Source organism: Rhinopithecus roxellana, chromosome 11, assembly GCF_007565055.1.
Source record: "Rhinopithecus roxellana isolate Shanxi Qingling chromosome 11, ASM756505v1, whole genome shotgun sequence".
NCBI lineage: Eukaryota > Metazoa > Chordata > Mammalia > Primates > Cercopithecidae > Rhinopithecus > Rhinopithecus roxellana.
The window spans coordinates 111,778,809-111,795,281 of NC_044559.1; the positions used below are offsets into that span (position 1 = coordinate 111,778,809).

Sequence of the window (16,473 nt, forward strand, 5' to 3'; positions counted from 1 at the left end):
CCAGTACCATGCTGTTTTGGTTACTCTAGCCCTGTAGTATAGTTAGAAGTCAGGTAGTGTGATGCCTCCAGTTTTGTTCTTTTTGCTTAGGATTGCCTTGGCTATTCAGGCTCTTTTTCATTTTGTATGAATTTTAAAATAGTTTTGTCTAGTTCCGTGAAGAATGTCATTGTTAATTTGATAGGAATAGCATTGAATCTGTAAATTACTTTCAGCAATATGGCCATTTAAATGATACTGATTCTTCCTATCCGTGAGCATGGGATGTTTTTCTACTTGTTTGTGTCTTCTCTGATTTCTTTATTTGAGTTTTGTAATTCTCGTCGTAGAGCTCTTTCACCTCCCTGGTTGGCTGTATTCCTAGGTATTTTTGTTCTTTCTGTGGCAGTTGTGAATGGGATTGCCTTTCTAATTTGACTCTCGGCTTGGCTGTTGTTGGAGTATAGGAATGCTAGTGATTTTTGTACATTGATTTGTATCCTGAAATTTTGCTGAAGTTGTTTACCAGCTAAAGGAGTTTTGGGCCAAAACTATGGGGTTTTCTAGATACAGAATCATGTCAACTGCAAACAGGGACAGTTTGGCTTTCTCTCTTATTTGAATGCCCTTTATTTCTTTCTCTTGCCTAATTGCTTCAGCTAGGACTTTCAATACTGTGTTGAATAAACTGTGTTGAATAGAAGTGGTGAGAAAGGGCATCCTTGTCTTGTGCCGATTTTCAAAGGGAATACCTAGTTTGTTGAGAGGTTTTTTTTTCGTGTGTGTTTTTTTTTTTTTTTTTTTTTTTTTTTTTTTTTTTTTACGTAAAGTGGTGTTGAATTTTATTGAAAGCTTTTTCTGTGTCTATTCAGGTAATCATGCAGTTTATGTCTTTAGTTCTGTTTATGTGAAGAATCACATTTGTTAATTTGCATATGTTGTACCAACCTTGCTACCTGGGGATGAAGAATACTTGATTGAGGTGGATTAGCTTTTTGATATGCTGCTGCATTCAGTTTGCAAATATTTTGTAGTTTTTGCATCACTGTTAATCAAGGATATTAGCCTGAAGTTTTTTTGTTGTTGTGGCTCTGCCAGGTTTTGGTATCAGGATGATGCTGGCCTCATAGAATGAGTTTGAGAGGAGTCCTTCCTCCTTAGTTTTTTGGAATAGTTTCTGTAGGAATGGTACCAGCTCTTCTTTGTACATCTGGTAGAATTCAGCTGTGAATCCATCGGGTCCTGGCCTTTTTTTAGTTGGGAGCCTAATTTATTACTGATTCAATTTTGGAGTTCGTTGTTGGTATATTCAGGGAATCAATTTCTTTCTGGTTCAGTCATGGGAGGGTGTGTGTGTCCAGGAATTTATCCATCTCTTTTAGGTTTTCTAGTTTGTGTGCATAGAGGTTTCTGTAGTAGTTTCTATTGGTTATCTTTACTTCTGTGGGGTCAGTGGTAATGATGAGTCCCTTCATCATTTCTACTTGTGTGTATTTGGATTTTCTCTCTATTAGCCTAGCTAGTAGCTTATCTGTCTTGTTAATTAAAAAGAAAAAATCCATTCCTGCATTTGTTTATCTTTTGAATGGTTTTTCTTGTCTCTGTCTCCTTCATTTCAGCTCTGATTTTGGTTATATTTTGTCTTCTGCTATCTTTGCAGTTGATTTTTTCTTGCTTCTCTAATTCTTTCCGTTGTGATGTTAGATTGTTAATTTGAGATCTTTCTGACTTTTTGATGTGGGCATTTAGTGCTATGAATTTCCCTCTTAACACTGCCTTAGCTGTGTCACAGATATTCTGGTATGTTGTATCTTTGGTTTCATTAGTTTCAAATAACTTCTTAATTTCTGCCTTTATTTCATGATTTATCTAAAAGTCATTCAGTAGTATGTCATTTAATTTCCATGTAATTGCATTCTTTTAAGCAAGTTTCTTAGTCTTGACTTCTGTTTTTATTGCACTGTGGTTCGAGAGTGTGTTTAGTATGGTTTTGGTTCTTTTGCATTTGCTGACGATAGTTTAATGTTCAATTATGTGATCAATTTTAGAGTATGTGCCATGTGGCAAGGACAAGAATGTATACTCTGTTGTTTTGGAGTAGAAAGTTCTGTAGAGATCTATCAGATCCGTTTAGTTCACTGTTGATTTTGAGTCCTGAATATCTTTGTTACTTTTCTGCCTCAGTGATGTGTCTAATACTGTCAATGGAGGGTTGAAGTCTTCCACTATTATTGTGGGTGAGTCTGTGTCTCTTTTTAAGTCTCTAAGAACCTGCTTTAATCTTTATTTAGGATTGGAACCCCTGCTTTTTCCTGTTTTCCATTTGTTTGGTAGTTTTCCCTTCATTTCTTTATTTTGAGCCTAAGGGTATCATTACTCGTGAGATGGGTCTCTTGAAGGCAGCATACCATTGAGTCTTGTTTTTTTATCTGGCTTGTCACTCTCTGTGACTTTTAAGTGGGACATTTAGCACATTTACATTCAGGGTTAGTATTGATATGTGTGGATTTGATCCTGTCATTGTATTATTAGCTGGTTATTATGTTGACTTGTTTGTGTGGTTAATTTATAGTGACACTGGTTTGTGTATTTTTGTATTAGTTTATAGCAGTACCTTTCATTTCTGTATTTAGTGCTCCTTTATAAATGCTTATTTAAAAAGACATCACTTGCAATTGTAATGAAACACCCCAGAAATAAATACAAACAACTGAATTTATTTGCTTTTTAAAAAAATAACTGATTCTCTATATGTAGCCCAAATTAGTTCTGCTATTGCTCAACTTCAATGGTGATTTCATACCTTTCAGTGTAAAAGCATTATCAATAATTATTCAGTCATTTCTCCTAATAGCATTTACTATGTTAATAGTTTCACCTCTCTATGAAGAAACAGTAAATAGTCATACACACACTCAAACACATACATAACCACATGCAGTTATATTTGAGTACTTTTGTTTCTGGGAGAATTGCTGGGGAAAAGGCTGTATATTTTAATTTTAATACATATGTTCAGACTGCTTTCCAGAAAGACTGTAATAGAATAATTCACCTTTCCTCCACCAATTTAAAAGTAGCCTTTTCCCTGCCAACAGCACATCTGAATTAGATTTTAAATTTGTACCCATATGATTGGTATAAAATTATATCTCGGTATTACTTAATTTGTATTTCTTTAACCTTTAGAGTGTATGAGCCTCTTTTCTTATTTCTTGGCCATGTGGATTTGCTCAATTGTGGATTGCCCATTTATGACCTTTGCCTATATTTTTCTATTGGGTTGCTTATCCCCTTGTCCATTTATAAAATCTCTTTATAGCTATCTTCTGTTCATACTCTGAATTGGATACATCCTTTCCAAATCTATTATTTGTCTCTTGATTTGTTTACTCTTATTTTTTTTGTAATTGCATCTGGGTTTTCATTCTTAATTAAGACGTCCCCTTCCTTTAAATAGTACATGTAGTTTTTAAGATTCCTTTTTGCAAAATTTTTTTTTTTTTTTTTGTATTTTTAGTAGAGACAGGGTTTCACTGTGGTCTCGATCTCCTGACCTTGTGATCCACCCGCCTCGGCCTCCCAAAGTGCTGGGATTACAGGCGTGAGCCACCGCGCCTGGCCTATTTGCAAAATTTTTATTGTTTTGGCTTTTAAAGTCAACTCTCTTATCTATCTGGAATTTATTTGTGTATACGGTGTAAGAGTATGTCCAGTTTTAGCCGGGCGCGGTGGCTCAAGCCTGTAATCCCAGCACTTTTGGAGGCCGAGACGGGCGGATCACGAGGTCAGGAGATCGAGACCATCCTGGCTAACACGGTGAAACCCCGCCTCTACTAAAAACTACAAAAAAGTAGCCGGGCGAGGTGGCGGCGCCTGTAGTCCCAGCTACCCAGGAGGCTGAGGCAGGAGAATGGCGTGAACCCGGGAGGCGGAGCTTGCAGTGAGCTGAGATCCGGCCACAGCACTCCAGCCTGGGTGACAGAGCGAGACTCTGTCTCAAAAAAAAAAAAAAAAAAAAAAAAGTATGTCCAGTTTTCTTTTAAATGGGTATTCAGTTGTGTAAGCATTACTAATTAAATTGTTTTCCCACTAAAGTGAAATATAGACAATCCTAGACTTATAATGATTTGACTTACAATTTTTTGACTTTATGATAGTGCAAAAACAATACTGTACTTTGAATTTTGAATATTTTACTGGACTAGCAATATGCGGTAGGATACTCCCTCATAATGCTGTGTAACAGCAGCAGACTGCAGTGTCCACTTAGCCATATGATCATGAGGGTTAAAGCTGATCCCCTACGGTGTACTGTGTCGCTGTGTTATTTTGCCCAACTATAAGCTAATGTAAATGTTCTGAGTACACTTAAGGTAGGCTAGGCTAAGCCATGATGTTAGTTTTATTAAATGCATTTTCAAATTAAGGATGTTTTCAATATATGATAAGTTTATCGGGATGTAATCCCATAATAAGTCAACAAGCATTGGTATTTACGGATTCTCTATTCTCTTGTAGGAATTCATCCATTCCTATGCCAGTATATATTGATTTTGTTACATTGGCCGTTTAGTACATGCATATACACACATACACACAGGGTGGTGAAAATACTCTTATGAGGCTGTTTGAGTTTGACTATAGTAATTAAGAATAGAGTTGCTTCTCAGTGTCAAGTCTCCAATTAAAATGGTGTGTGTGTGTGTGTGTGTGTGTGTGTGTGTGTGTGTGTGTGTGTGTGTGTGTGTGTGACAGAATCTCACTCTGTCACCCAGGCTGGAATGCAGTGGTGTGATCTCGGCTAACCCCACCCACCACCTCCTGGGCGCAAGTGATTCTCATGCCTCAGCTTCCCAAGTAGTTGGAATTACATGCATGTGCCACCACACCCAGCTAATTTTGCATTTTTAGTAGAAGAAGCGTTTTGCCATTTTGCCCAGGCTGGTCTCAAAATCCTGGCCTCCAGTGATGCATCTGCCTTGGCCTCCCAAAGTGCTAGGATTACAGTTGTGAGTTACTGCTCCCAGGCCCAAAATGAGATTTAATAAAGAGCCCAGTGGATTGCCATCTATTCATAACTACTCTTGATGTTGCCAGATCATATTTCACCTTTGTAAAATATTGAAAAATAAATGTATACCATTTAGTGAGAGCCAGTTTTTTTTATAGATGAGAAAGTTGATACTGTTCTAAGTGTTATTTGCCCGGTATTATTTAACTATTGCATGGTAAAGTTAGGATTACAACATTAAATTGAAGCTCTTTTTATTGTGCCAAAATGAAATATTTTGTGAAAAGTATTTTGAAAACAAAGGTGTTTGTATCAATGCAAATTGATATGATGGCTATCTCATGATCGTCTCCACAATAATAGCAGCTCTGAGTTTTATTTAGAAACAGTGCAATGGTTTATGTACAATAATACTTGTAGCTAATTATTTATAACAGAACAATTATATTTTGATACTTTCAGGATATGGACTATGAATAAAATGTTAGAAATTAATTTTATTCTTTAAAAATCTCAATAATTGGTTCTTTTAAACATTTTTTAGAACAGAAGAAAGTTAAAAAACCCAAACCTGAATTTCCTGTATACACACCTTTAGAAAGTACATATATTCAGTCTTATGATCATGGAACTTCCATAGAAGAAATTGAGGAACAAATGGATGATTGGTTGGAAAACAGGAACCGAACACAGAAAAAACAGGTAAATAAACTTTATAAAACTTGATTTGAGTAAAACATTTACAGAAAAGCACATAAAATGTAGGATTAAAATACAGGGTTAGCTCACAATATAGTGCTTTGTTTTATTGCACTTCACAAATACTGTTGTTTTGTTTTGTTTTTGAGATGGAGTCTTGCTCTGTCACCCAGGCTGGAGTGCAGTGGTGCGATCTCAGCTCACTGCAAGCTCCACCTCCTGGGTTCATGCTATTCTCCTGCCTCAACCTCCCAAGTAGCTGGGGCTACAGGCGCCCGCCACCACACCTGGCTAATTTTTTGTGTTTTTAGTAGAGACGAGGTTTCACTGTGTTAGCCAGGATAGTCTCCATCTCCTGACCTCATGATCCTCCCACCTTGGCCTCCCAAAGTGCTGGGATTACAGACGTGAGCCACTGTGCCCAGCTGGGGTTTTTTTGGGTTTTTCTGTTTTTGGTTTTTTTTTTTTTTTTTTTTTTTTTTTTTTTTTTTTTTTTTTTTTTTTTACAAATTGAGGGTTTGTGGCAGCTATGAGTTGAGCAAGTTTACAGGCACCATTTTTCCAAAACCATTTCCTTCCTTTGTGTCTCTATATAACATTTTGGTAATTCTTGTGGTATTTCAAACTTTTCATTATTTTAACATCTGGTATGGTGATCTCTGATAAGCGACCTCTGACGTTACTATTATAATTATTTGGGGTACCGTGAAGTGCACCCATACAAGACAGCAAATTTAATTGGTAAATATTATGTATATTCTGCCTGCTCCACTAATCAATCATTCTCTAGTCTCTTTCTGTCTCCCTCCTCTGGTCTCCCTACTCCCTAAGACACAGCAGTATTGAAATTAGGTCAATTAATAACCCTACCGTGGCTTCCAAGTGTTCAAGTGAAAGGAAGAGTTGCATGTGTGTCACTTTACATAAAAATGGTTAAACTTGGTGAGGAAGGCATGGTTGAAAGCCAAGACAGGCCAAAAGCTAGGCCTCTTGCACCAAACAGTTAGCTAAGTTGCACATGCAAAGGGCATATTCTTGAAGGAAATTAAAAGTGCTATTCCAGTGAATACATCAAAGATAAGCAAGCAAAACAACCTTATTGCTGATATGGAGAAAGTTTGAGTGGTCTGGATAGAAGATCAAATCAGCCACAACATTCCCTTGAGCCAAAGTCTAATCCAGAGCAATGCCCTATCTCTCTTCATTCTAAGAAGGCCAAGATAAGTGAGGAAGCTGCAGAAGAAAAGTTGGAAGCTAGCAGAGGTTGGTTCATTAGGCTTAAGGAAAGCAGCTGTCTCCATAACATAAAAGTGCAGTGTGCAGCAGCAAGTGCTGATGGAGAAGCTGCAGCAAGATATCCAGAGGATCTAGCCAAGATCATTGATGAAGGTAGCTATACCAGCCAACAGATTTTTCAACATAATGAAACAGCCTTCTACTGGAAAAAGATGCTATCTAGGACTTTCATGACTAGAGAGGGGAAGAAGTTGATGCCTGGCTTCAAAGCTTCAAAAGACAGGCTGACTTTCTTGTTAGGGACTAATGCAACTGGTAACTTTAAGTTGAAGCCATTGCTCGTTTATCATTCTGAAAATCCTAGGGTACTTAAGAATTGTGCTAAATCCATTCTATCTGTGCTCTATACATGGAACAATAAAGCCTGGATGACAGCACATCTGTTTACGGCATGGTTTACTGAAGCCCCCTGTTGAGACCTATTGCTAAAAAAAAAAGATTTTTTTCAAAATATTACTGCTGATCGACAGTGTACCTAGTCACCCAAGAACACTAAGGGAGATATGCAAGGAGATGAACATTATCTATATGCCCACTACCACAACAGCCATTCTGCAGCCCATGAATCAAGGAGCCCTTCCAATTTCAGTTTTATTATTTAAGACATATATTTGATAAGGCTATAGTTGCCAAAGAGAGTGATTCTTCTGATGGATCTGGGCAAAGTAAATTGAAAACTTTCTGGGAAGGATTTACCATTCTAGATGCCATTATAAATCATGCAATTCATGATTGATGGGAGGAGGTCAAAATATCAACATTAACAGGAGATAAGAAGAAGTTTATTCTAATCCTTGTGGATGACTTTGACGGGTTCAAGATTTCATTGGAGGAAATAACTGCAGATACAGTGTCAATAGCAAGAGAGCTAGAATTAGAAGTGGAGCCTGAAGATGTGACTGAATTGCTGCAATCTTATGGTCAAACTTGAAGAGATAAGGAGTTGTTTCTTATGGATGAGCAAAGAAAGTGTTCTTGAGATGGAATCTCTTCCTGGTGAAGATGCTGTGAAAGTTGTTGAAATGACAACAAAGGATTGAGAATATTCTATAAGCTTCACTGATAAAGGAACTAGCAGGGTTAGAGACGGTAAAATGCTATCAAGCAGCATCACATGCTACAGAGAAATCTTTTGTGAAAGGAAGAGTTAATGCATCAAACTTCATTATTGTCTTATTTTAGGAAATTGTCACAGACACCCCAACCTTTACCAGCCACCACCCCAGTGAGTCAGCAGCCACTAACATGGAGGCAAGACCCTCTACCAACAGAAAGATTATGATTTATTGAAAGACTCAGATGGTTGTTAATACTTTTTAACAATAAAATATTTTTTAAATTAAGTATGTACATTATTTTTTGGACATAATGCTATCACACACTTTAAGCTATAATGTAAACATAACTTTAAAATTTTTTCTGATTTTTTTTTTGACATAGAGTCTCTCTCTGTCATCCAGGCTAGAGTGCAAGTGACATGATCTTGGCTCACTGCGGCCTCTGCCTCCTGGGTTCAAGTGATTCTTATGTCTCAGCCTCCTAAGAAGCTGAGATTACAGGCAAGTGCAATCACGCCCTGCAGATTTTTGTAATTTTGGTAGAGATGGGGTTTCACCGTGTTGGCCAAGCTGGTCTCAAACTCCTGACCTCAAGTGATCCGCCCACCTTGGCCTCCTAAAGTGCTGGGATTATAGGTGTGAGCTACTGCGCCTGACTTGTAAACATAACATTTATAAGTACTGGGAAACCAAAAAAATTTGTGTGGCTCATTTTTTTACAGTATTAACTTTATTGTGGTAGCCTGGACCTGAACTTGGAATATCTTTGAGGTATGCGTGTATAGATATGCAGCTCAGCGAACTATCACAGGTGATGCAAGTTAACCATTGCGCAGATCAATGACTAGAATCCAGAAACCATGCTTTCTGACACTCACTATTTCCTTTCTTCCACAAAGATGATGACGTTCCTGACTTCAGAGTAGTTTTACCTGCTTGTTAGTTTATAAATAGCATCATTTCATATGTAGTCCTTTGTGTATGATTTCCTCTATTCAATATATTTGTGAGATTTATTCATCAGTATATTTGTGAGATTTATTAATAATTGCATATAGCAGTAATTTATTTTCATTGCTGTATAATACTTTATAAATATAGCACAATTTATTTTTGTTGGAGAAATGTGGTGTTTTCAGTTTGGGGCTATAATGAATAATTTCTCTGTGAACAGTCTTGTGCATGCCTTTTAGTACGTATATGTGTAAATTTCAATTTTTGGAGTTAGTTGCAGGGTCAAAGCTCAACTTCAGTAAATACAGTTGATCCTTGAAAAACATAGGTTTAAACTGCTTGGGTCCACTTATATATGAACTTTTTTCCAAAAAATATTTTGGAAAATTTTTAGAAGATTTTGGGTAATTTTTCAAATCTCAAACCATGTAGCCTAGAAATATTGAAAAAATTAAGAAAAAGTTAGGTATGTCATGCATAAAATATATGTAGATACTAGTGTATTTTATCACTTATTACCATAAGATATATACAAATCTGTCATAAAAAGTTAAAACTTATCAAAATGTACACAAATACTTACCGTACATGGCACCATTTGCAGATGAGGGAAATGTAGACAAATGTAAATACGCAGTACTAAATCATAACTGTGTAAAATAAACTGTAGCACATAGTGTACCTACTATACTACTATAATAATTTAAAACACCTCCCGTTGCTGTTGCAGTAGGCTCACGTGTTGCAAGTATTGGCTTAAACCTCCCCATGATGCTAATTATCTCTGTGTGAGCAGTTTGTCTCTCCAGTAAATTGCATAGCATAGAAAATGTGATCTATCTTAGCTCTTATGTGTTTTTTATCATGTTTAGTAAAATACTGTAAACCTTGAATAACACCATCGGGCCTATGGAAGGTACCACTAGTGATGCTAGGACTGCTCTCGAGAACCAGAGAAAAGTCATGACATTACAAGAAAAAGTTGAATTGTTTTATAAGTACAGTAGAGTGAGGTCTGCACCTGCTGTTGGCTGCCATTTCAGACAGACAACAACATGAATTTAGGATATTGATAAATACAGTACATTACTAAAAAGGTGTTTTCCTTAAGATTTTGTGTTCTCTAGTTTATTGTAAGAATGCAGTACATAAGCATGCAAAATATGTGTTAATTTATTGTCTACGTTATTATTAAAGCTTCCAGTCAACAGTAGGCTGTTAGTAGTTAAGTTTTTGGGGAGCCAAAAGTTATACTTAGATTTTCAACTGCCCAAGGGTTGGCGCCCCAGCCTCCATATTGTTCAAGGGTCAGCTGTGTTTTCCAAAAGTTTGTGTCAATTTATATTTTAGCAGCAGGATATGAGTATTCCAGTTACTCTATATTTTTGCCAATACTTGGTCAAGTCTTTTATATTTTAACCATTCTGGTAAGTATGTAGTGATACCTAATTTTGGTCTAATTGGCATATCCTTTAATGAATAAGACTGAACACCTTTTCTTATGGTTATTGGATACTGATATCTTACTGTGTGAAGTACCTTTCCAAATCTTTCTTTAATTGTGTTGACTTTTTTTTTTTTTTTTTTTGAGAAGGAGTCTCGCTCTGTCACCCAGGCTGGAGTGCAGTGGCCAGATCTCAGCTCACTGCAAGCTCCGCCTCCCGAGTTTACGCCATTCTCCTGCCTCAGCCTCCCGAGTAGCTGGGACTACAGGCGCCCGCCACCTCGCCCGGCTAGTTTTTTGTATTTTTTTAGTAGAGACGGGGTTTCACTGTGTTAGCCAGGATGGTCTCGATCTCCTGACCTCGTGATCCGCCCGCCTCGGCCTCCCAAAGTGCTGGGATTACAGGCTTGAGCCACCGCGCCCGGCCGACTTTTTGTTTTTGAGACTGGATTATAAATAGTTCTTTCTGTATTTCAGAAATAAGCGTTTTGCACATATTTTCTCCCATTCTGCTTGGCCTTTTTTTACTCTTAGTGTTGCCATTTGATGACTAGAACTTACTAATTATTATTAATCAGTCTGCCTTTTCCTTATTTGGTGTTTTCTATGTTCGTGTGTGTGTGTGTGTGTGTGTATGTGTGTGTATAGTTGTTGTTGTTGTTGTTGTTGTTGTTGTTGGAGACAGAGTCTCACTGTGTCACCCAGGCTGAAGCACAGTGATGCAGTCACGGCTCACTGCAGCCTCAATTTCCCAGCCTCAAGTGATCCTCACACCTCAACCTCCTGAGTAGCTGGAACCACAAGCATACACCACCACACCCAGCTAATTTTTGAATGTTTTCTAGAGTTTGGGTCTCTCTGTGTTGCCAAGTCTGGTCCAACCCCCTGGGCTCAAGTTATCCTCCTGCCTCAGCCTCCCAAAGTGTTAGGATTACAAGCATGAGCCACCACGCCTGAATGAACAAATATTTTTCTATCTCACAACTATAAAGATTTTGAAGCTTTATTATTTGACTTAAACATTTCCATTAAACATCCTGGAATGTTTTGTTTGTTTGGCATTAAGTAATGATCAAGATTAATGTTTTGTTCCAAAAGTTCTCCAAACCCATGGGCCTGCTACAAATTATTTTAAAAACTGCTTCCTACAGCTCTACAAAGGTCACTTTAATCATAATCCAAGTGCCCTTAACTGTGTAGGTCTGTTTCCAGATGTCCTGCTTAGTTCCATTTATCTACTTGTTCATGCTTATGCTACTACCACACAGTCTTAATCACTGTAGCTTCATGATAGGTATCTAGTACAGTAATTTTCCAATTTTGTTTTCCTTCTTTAAGATTGCCATTTTACATTTTCATATAAATGTTTAATGTAGCTTGTTTTCCACAAATTATTCAGCTGAGATATGTAATTGGGATAACAATTATATATGTATCAGTTGTAGAGAAATTGACATTCAAATTGTATTAACTCTAAAACCCATAAATAGATCCATTAATTTGGATCTTTTGAAGTTTTTTCAGGCTAGGCACAGTGGCTCACGCCTGTAATCTCAGCACTCTGGGAGGCTGAGGCGGGCAGGTCACTTGGGGTTAAGAGTTCCAGACCAGCCTGGGCAACATGATGAAACCCCATCTCCACCAAAAAATACAAAAATTAGCCAGATGGGGTGACACGCACCTGTATGTAATCCCAGCTACTCAGGAGCCTGAGGCAGGAGAATCTCTTTAACCCAGGAAGTGGAGATTGCAGTGAGCAGAGATCATGCTGCTGCACTCCAGTGTGGGCGACAGAGCAAGACTGTGTCTCAAAATAAATAAATAAATAACATTTTTTCAATAATGCGTTGCAGCTTTTTGTACATATGGGATATTTTTTAATTAGATTTATTTTGTGTTTCTAGATGATTGTAAGTGGCATTGTGTCTCAAATTTCACTTTCTAATTATATTTAGTATATAGAACTAAAACTGATTTTTGTCTAACAATCTTGTACCTAACAACCTTGCTAAATTTTATTTATTTATTTTTTGAGACAGAGTCTCACTCTGTCACCCAGGCTGAAGTGCAGCGGCACGATCTCACCTCCCTGCAGCCTCCACCTCCCAGGTTCAAGTGATTCTCCTGCCTCAGCCCCTTGAGTAGCTGGGATACAGGTGCCTGCCGCCACACCCAGCTAATTTTTGTATTTGTAGTAGAGATGGGGTTTTGCCATGTTGGCCAGACTGGTCTGAACTTACGACCTCAAGTGTTCTGCCTGCCTCAGCCTCCCAAAGTGTTGGGATTACAGGCGTTAGCCACTGCACCTGGATTATTTTTTAATTCTAATGGTTTCTATGTATATTATGCATTTTTTCTTATTCGTATTGATTAGAATCTCCAATACAATATAGAAGTGGTGATAACAAGTATCCTTGTTAAATTTTATTCCCAATCTCAAAGAAAGCTTTCATCACTGAAAATCTTTATTTCATCATTGAAATTGTTTATTTAACTTGTGGCTGGTTGTGATGGCTCACACCTGTAATCCTAACACTTTGGGAGGCCGAGGTGGGAGGATTGTTTGAGGTCAGGACTTCAAAACCAGCCAAGGCAACCTAGCAAGACCCCATCTCTACAAAATAAATGAATTAGCCAGGCTTGGTGGTGCACAGCTGTGGTCTCAGCAAGTTGGGAGGCTGAGGCACAAGGATTCCTTGAGTCCAGGAGTTTGAGGCTACAGTGAGCTCTGATCACACCACTGTACTCCATTGTCTCAAAAAAAAAACTGTTATCGCTGGGCGTGGTTCCTCAAGACTGTAATCCCAGCACTTTGGGAAGCTGAGGTGGGTGGATCACCTGAGATCAGGAGTTCAAAACCAGCCTGGCCAACATAGTGAAAGCCTGTCTCTACTACAAATACAAAAATTAGCCGTCTGTGGTGATACGTGCCTGTAATCCAGCTACTCGGGAGGCTGAGGCAAAAGAATCACTTGAACCTGGGAGGCAGAGGTTGTAGTGAGCCAAGCTCACACCACTGCACTTGAGCCTGGGTGACAGAGCAAGACTCCCTCACACACACAAAAAATAAAACAAAAACAAAACAAAAACATTTTTATCTTGTTACTATTAAATATGATGTATGCTATAGGCTTTTTATAACATTCTTGTTGGAATGTACTTGACAGAACATAAAATTCGCCATTTGAAAATGCACAGACACTTAAGTAGTTTTTAGTCTATTTAGGTTGTGCAACCATTACCACTCTCTGATGCTAGAACATTTTCATCGCATCAGAAAATAAAATAAAACCATATTATTAGCAGTTAGCAATTCTCTGATGTCCCCTCTTCTGGCAACCACTAACCAACTTTCTGTCTCTGGATTTGTCTATTCTGGACACTTTATATAATTGGAATTATACAATATGTAGCCTTTTATGTTTTGCTCCTTTAATTTGGCATAATGTTCTCATGGCTTATACATATCGTAGTGTATAACAATACTTTGTAACTTCTCTCTCTCTCTCTCTCTCTCTCTCTTTTCTTTTTTTTTTTACAGACAAGGTCTTACTCTGTTTGCTCTGTTGCCCAGGCTGCCAGGGTATAGTGGCATAATCGTGATCACAGCTCACTGCAACTTAAATCTCCTGGACTCAAACAGTCCTCTTGCCTCAACCTCTCGAGTAGCTAGGACCACACGTGTGTGCCACCAAGCCTGGCTAATTTATTTTTTTGTATGGATGGGGGTCTCACTATGTTGCCCAGGCTGGGCTTGAACTCCTGGCCTCAAGTGATCCTCCCTCTTCATCCTCCCAAATTGCTGGGATTGCAAGAGTGAGCTGCTGTGCCTGGCCTTCATTTTTTTTTGTGACTGAATAATAGTGTGTGAATATGTCACATACTGTTTATTTGTTAATCAGCTAATGGACATTACATTCTGGGTCTTTTGGCTATGTTACAGCTGCTATGAACATTCTAATACAAGTCCGTGTGAACATAGTTTTGTGGTTTCTCTAGGGATTACAATTAACATCTTAATTTATAGCAGTCTACTTAGAATTAATGCAAACTTTAAAAAGTACAAAAACTTTGCCCCTGTTCCACTTCCCTTTATGCCTGTTCTTATTATTTATTATTGCCACAGATTAAATTTTTATATATTATGTTCTCATCAACCTAGATTTGTAGTTATTGCTTTATGCAGTTGTCTTTTGAATTATATTTTTAAAAAGAAAAGGAATTACAAGCCAAAAATGTCTTTATAGTGTCTTTTCCGCTTACCTATGTTTATACCTTTCTTGGCATTTATTTTTCCATAGGGAGTTGAGTTACTGTCCAGTGTTATTTTATTTCATCCCTAAGGACACCCTTCTGCATTTGTTGTAGGGCAGGAGTGCTAGCAGTGAACTCTCTCACTTTTTATTTTACTGAGAATATCTAGATTTATACCTCATTTTGAAGGATAGTTTTTTTCCAGATATATTAATTCTTGGTAGAATTTTTTTTCACCACTTTTGATTGCATAATGCTATTACCTGCTGGCCTTCGTCGTTTCGGATTAGAAATCAGCTGTTAATTTTATTGAAGATTCCTCGTAATCATGAGTTACTTCTTTGGGGCTTTTCAGTATTGTCCTCTCTTTAGCTTTGATGGTTTGATTATGATGTTCCTTAATATGAGTCTGTAGCAGGAAGAGCTGCAGACAAGAACCCCTCAGACACCGAGTTGTAGGAGAGGGCTTTATTCAGCTGGGAGCATCGGCGGGCTCACGTCTCCAAAAACCAAGCTCCACGAGTGAGCAATTCCTGTCCCTTTTAAGGGCTTACAACTCTAAGGGGGTCTGCATGAGAGGGTCATGATCGATTGAGCAAGCAGGGGGTACGTGACTAGTGGCTGCATGCACTGGTAATTGGGAGAGAACAGAACAGGACAGGGATTTTCACAGTGCTTTTCCATACAATGTCTGTAATCTATAGATAACATAACCGATTAGGTCAGGGATTGATCCTTAACTACCAGGCCCAGGGCACAGCGCCAGGCTGTCTGCCTGTGGATTTCATTTCTACCTTTTAGTTTTTACTTCTTTCTTTGGAGGCAGAAACTGGGCATAAGACAATATGAAGGGTGGTTTCCTCCCTTCGGTCCATTTGAATTTATCCTGATTGGAGTTCATTGAGCTTCAAATTATGGAAGGTTTAGACCATTATTTCTCGAAATACTTCTTTTTTTTTAATTTTTTAATTATTATTATTTTTTTTTTTTTGAGATGGAGTCTTACTCTGTCGCCCAGGCTGGAGTGCAGTGGTGTGATCTCGGCTCACTGCAAGTTCCGCCTCCCGGGTTCACACCATTCTCCTGCCTCAGCCTCCTGAGTAGCTGGGACTACAGGTGCCCGCCACCACACCCAGCTGCTTTCTTTGTATTTTTAGTAGAGACAGGGTTTCACCATGGTCTCGATCTCCTGACCTCGGGATCCACCTGCCTCGGCCTCCCAAAGTGCTGGGATTACAGACGTGAGCCACCGCGCCTAGCTGAAATATTTCTTACCCGCTCTCTCCTCTTTCTCCCACTACTCCCCACCACCTTCTGGCACTTCCATTGTTCATATATTGATATGTTTAATGATGTTTCTGAAGATTTATTCATTTTTCCTTTATTCCTTTTTTTTTCTGTTCCAGAGTATTTCAACGCACATATCCTCAAGTTTGCTGATTCTTTCATTTCCTGCTCGTACCTGCTGTTGAGCCCCTCTAGAGAATTTTTTATCTCAGTTATTAGACTTCAACTCCAGAATTTCTATTTTGCCTTTTGAATAACTTAATCTGTTGATATTCTGAATTCGGTGTGCCATTGTTCCCATGCTTTCATTTAATTCTTTAGACATGGCTTCCTTTAGCTCATTGAACATATTTAAAATATATGATTGGCCTGACACAGTGGCTCACGCCTGTAATCACAGCACTTTGGGAGGCCAATGCAAGCGGATCACCTGAGGTCAGGCGTTTGAGACACACCTGGCTGACAACCCTGTCTCTACTAAAAACACA

The 16,473-nt window shown here is 38.3% G+C and overlaps 1 protein-coding gene across 1 annotated transcript in view; it reads left to right on the forward strand.

Annotated features, from left to right (window-relative positions):
* The window catches only part of DNAJC1 (DnaJ heat shock protein family (Hsp40) member C1), a 240,652-nt gene that overhangs the window by 116,218 nt on the left and 107,961 nt on the right, over window positions 1–16,473 (forward strand). The window contains exon 8 of the mRNA XM_010367572.2: window positions 5,538–5,695. Coding sequence (XP_010365874.2) covers window positions 5,538–5,695 — 158 coding nt within the window. The remainder of the gene's footprint in view (window positions 1–5,537; window positions 5,696–16,473) is intronic.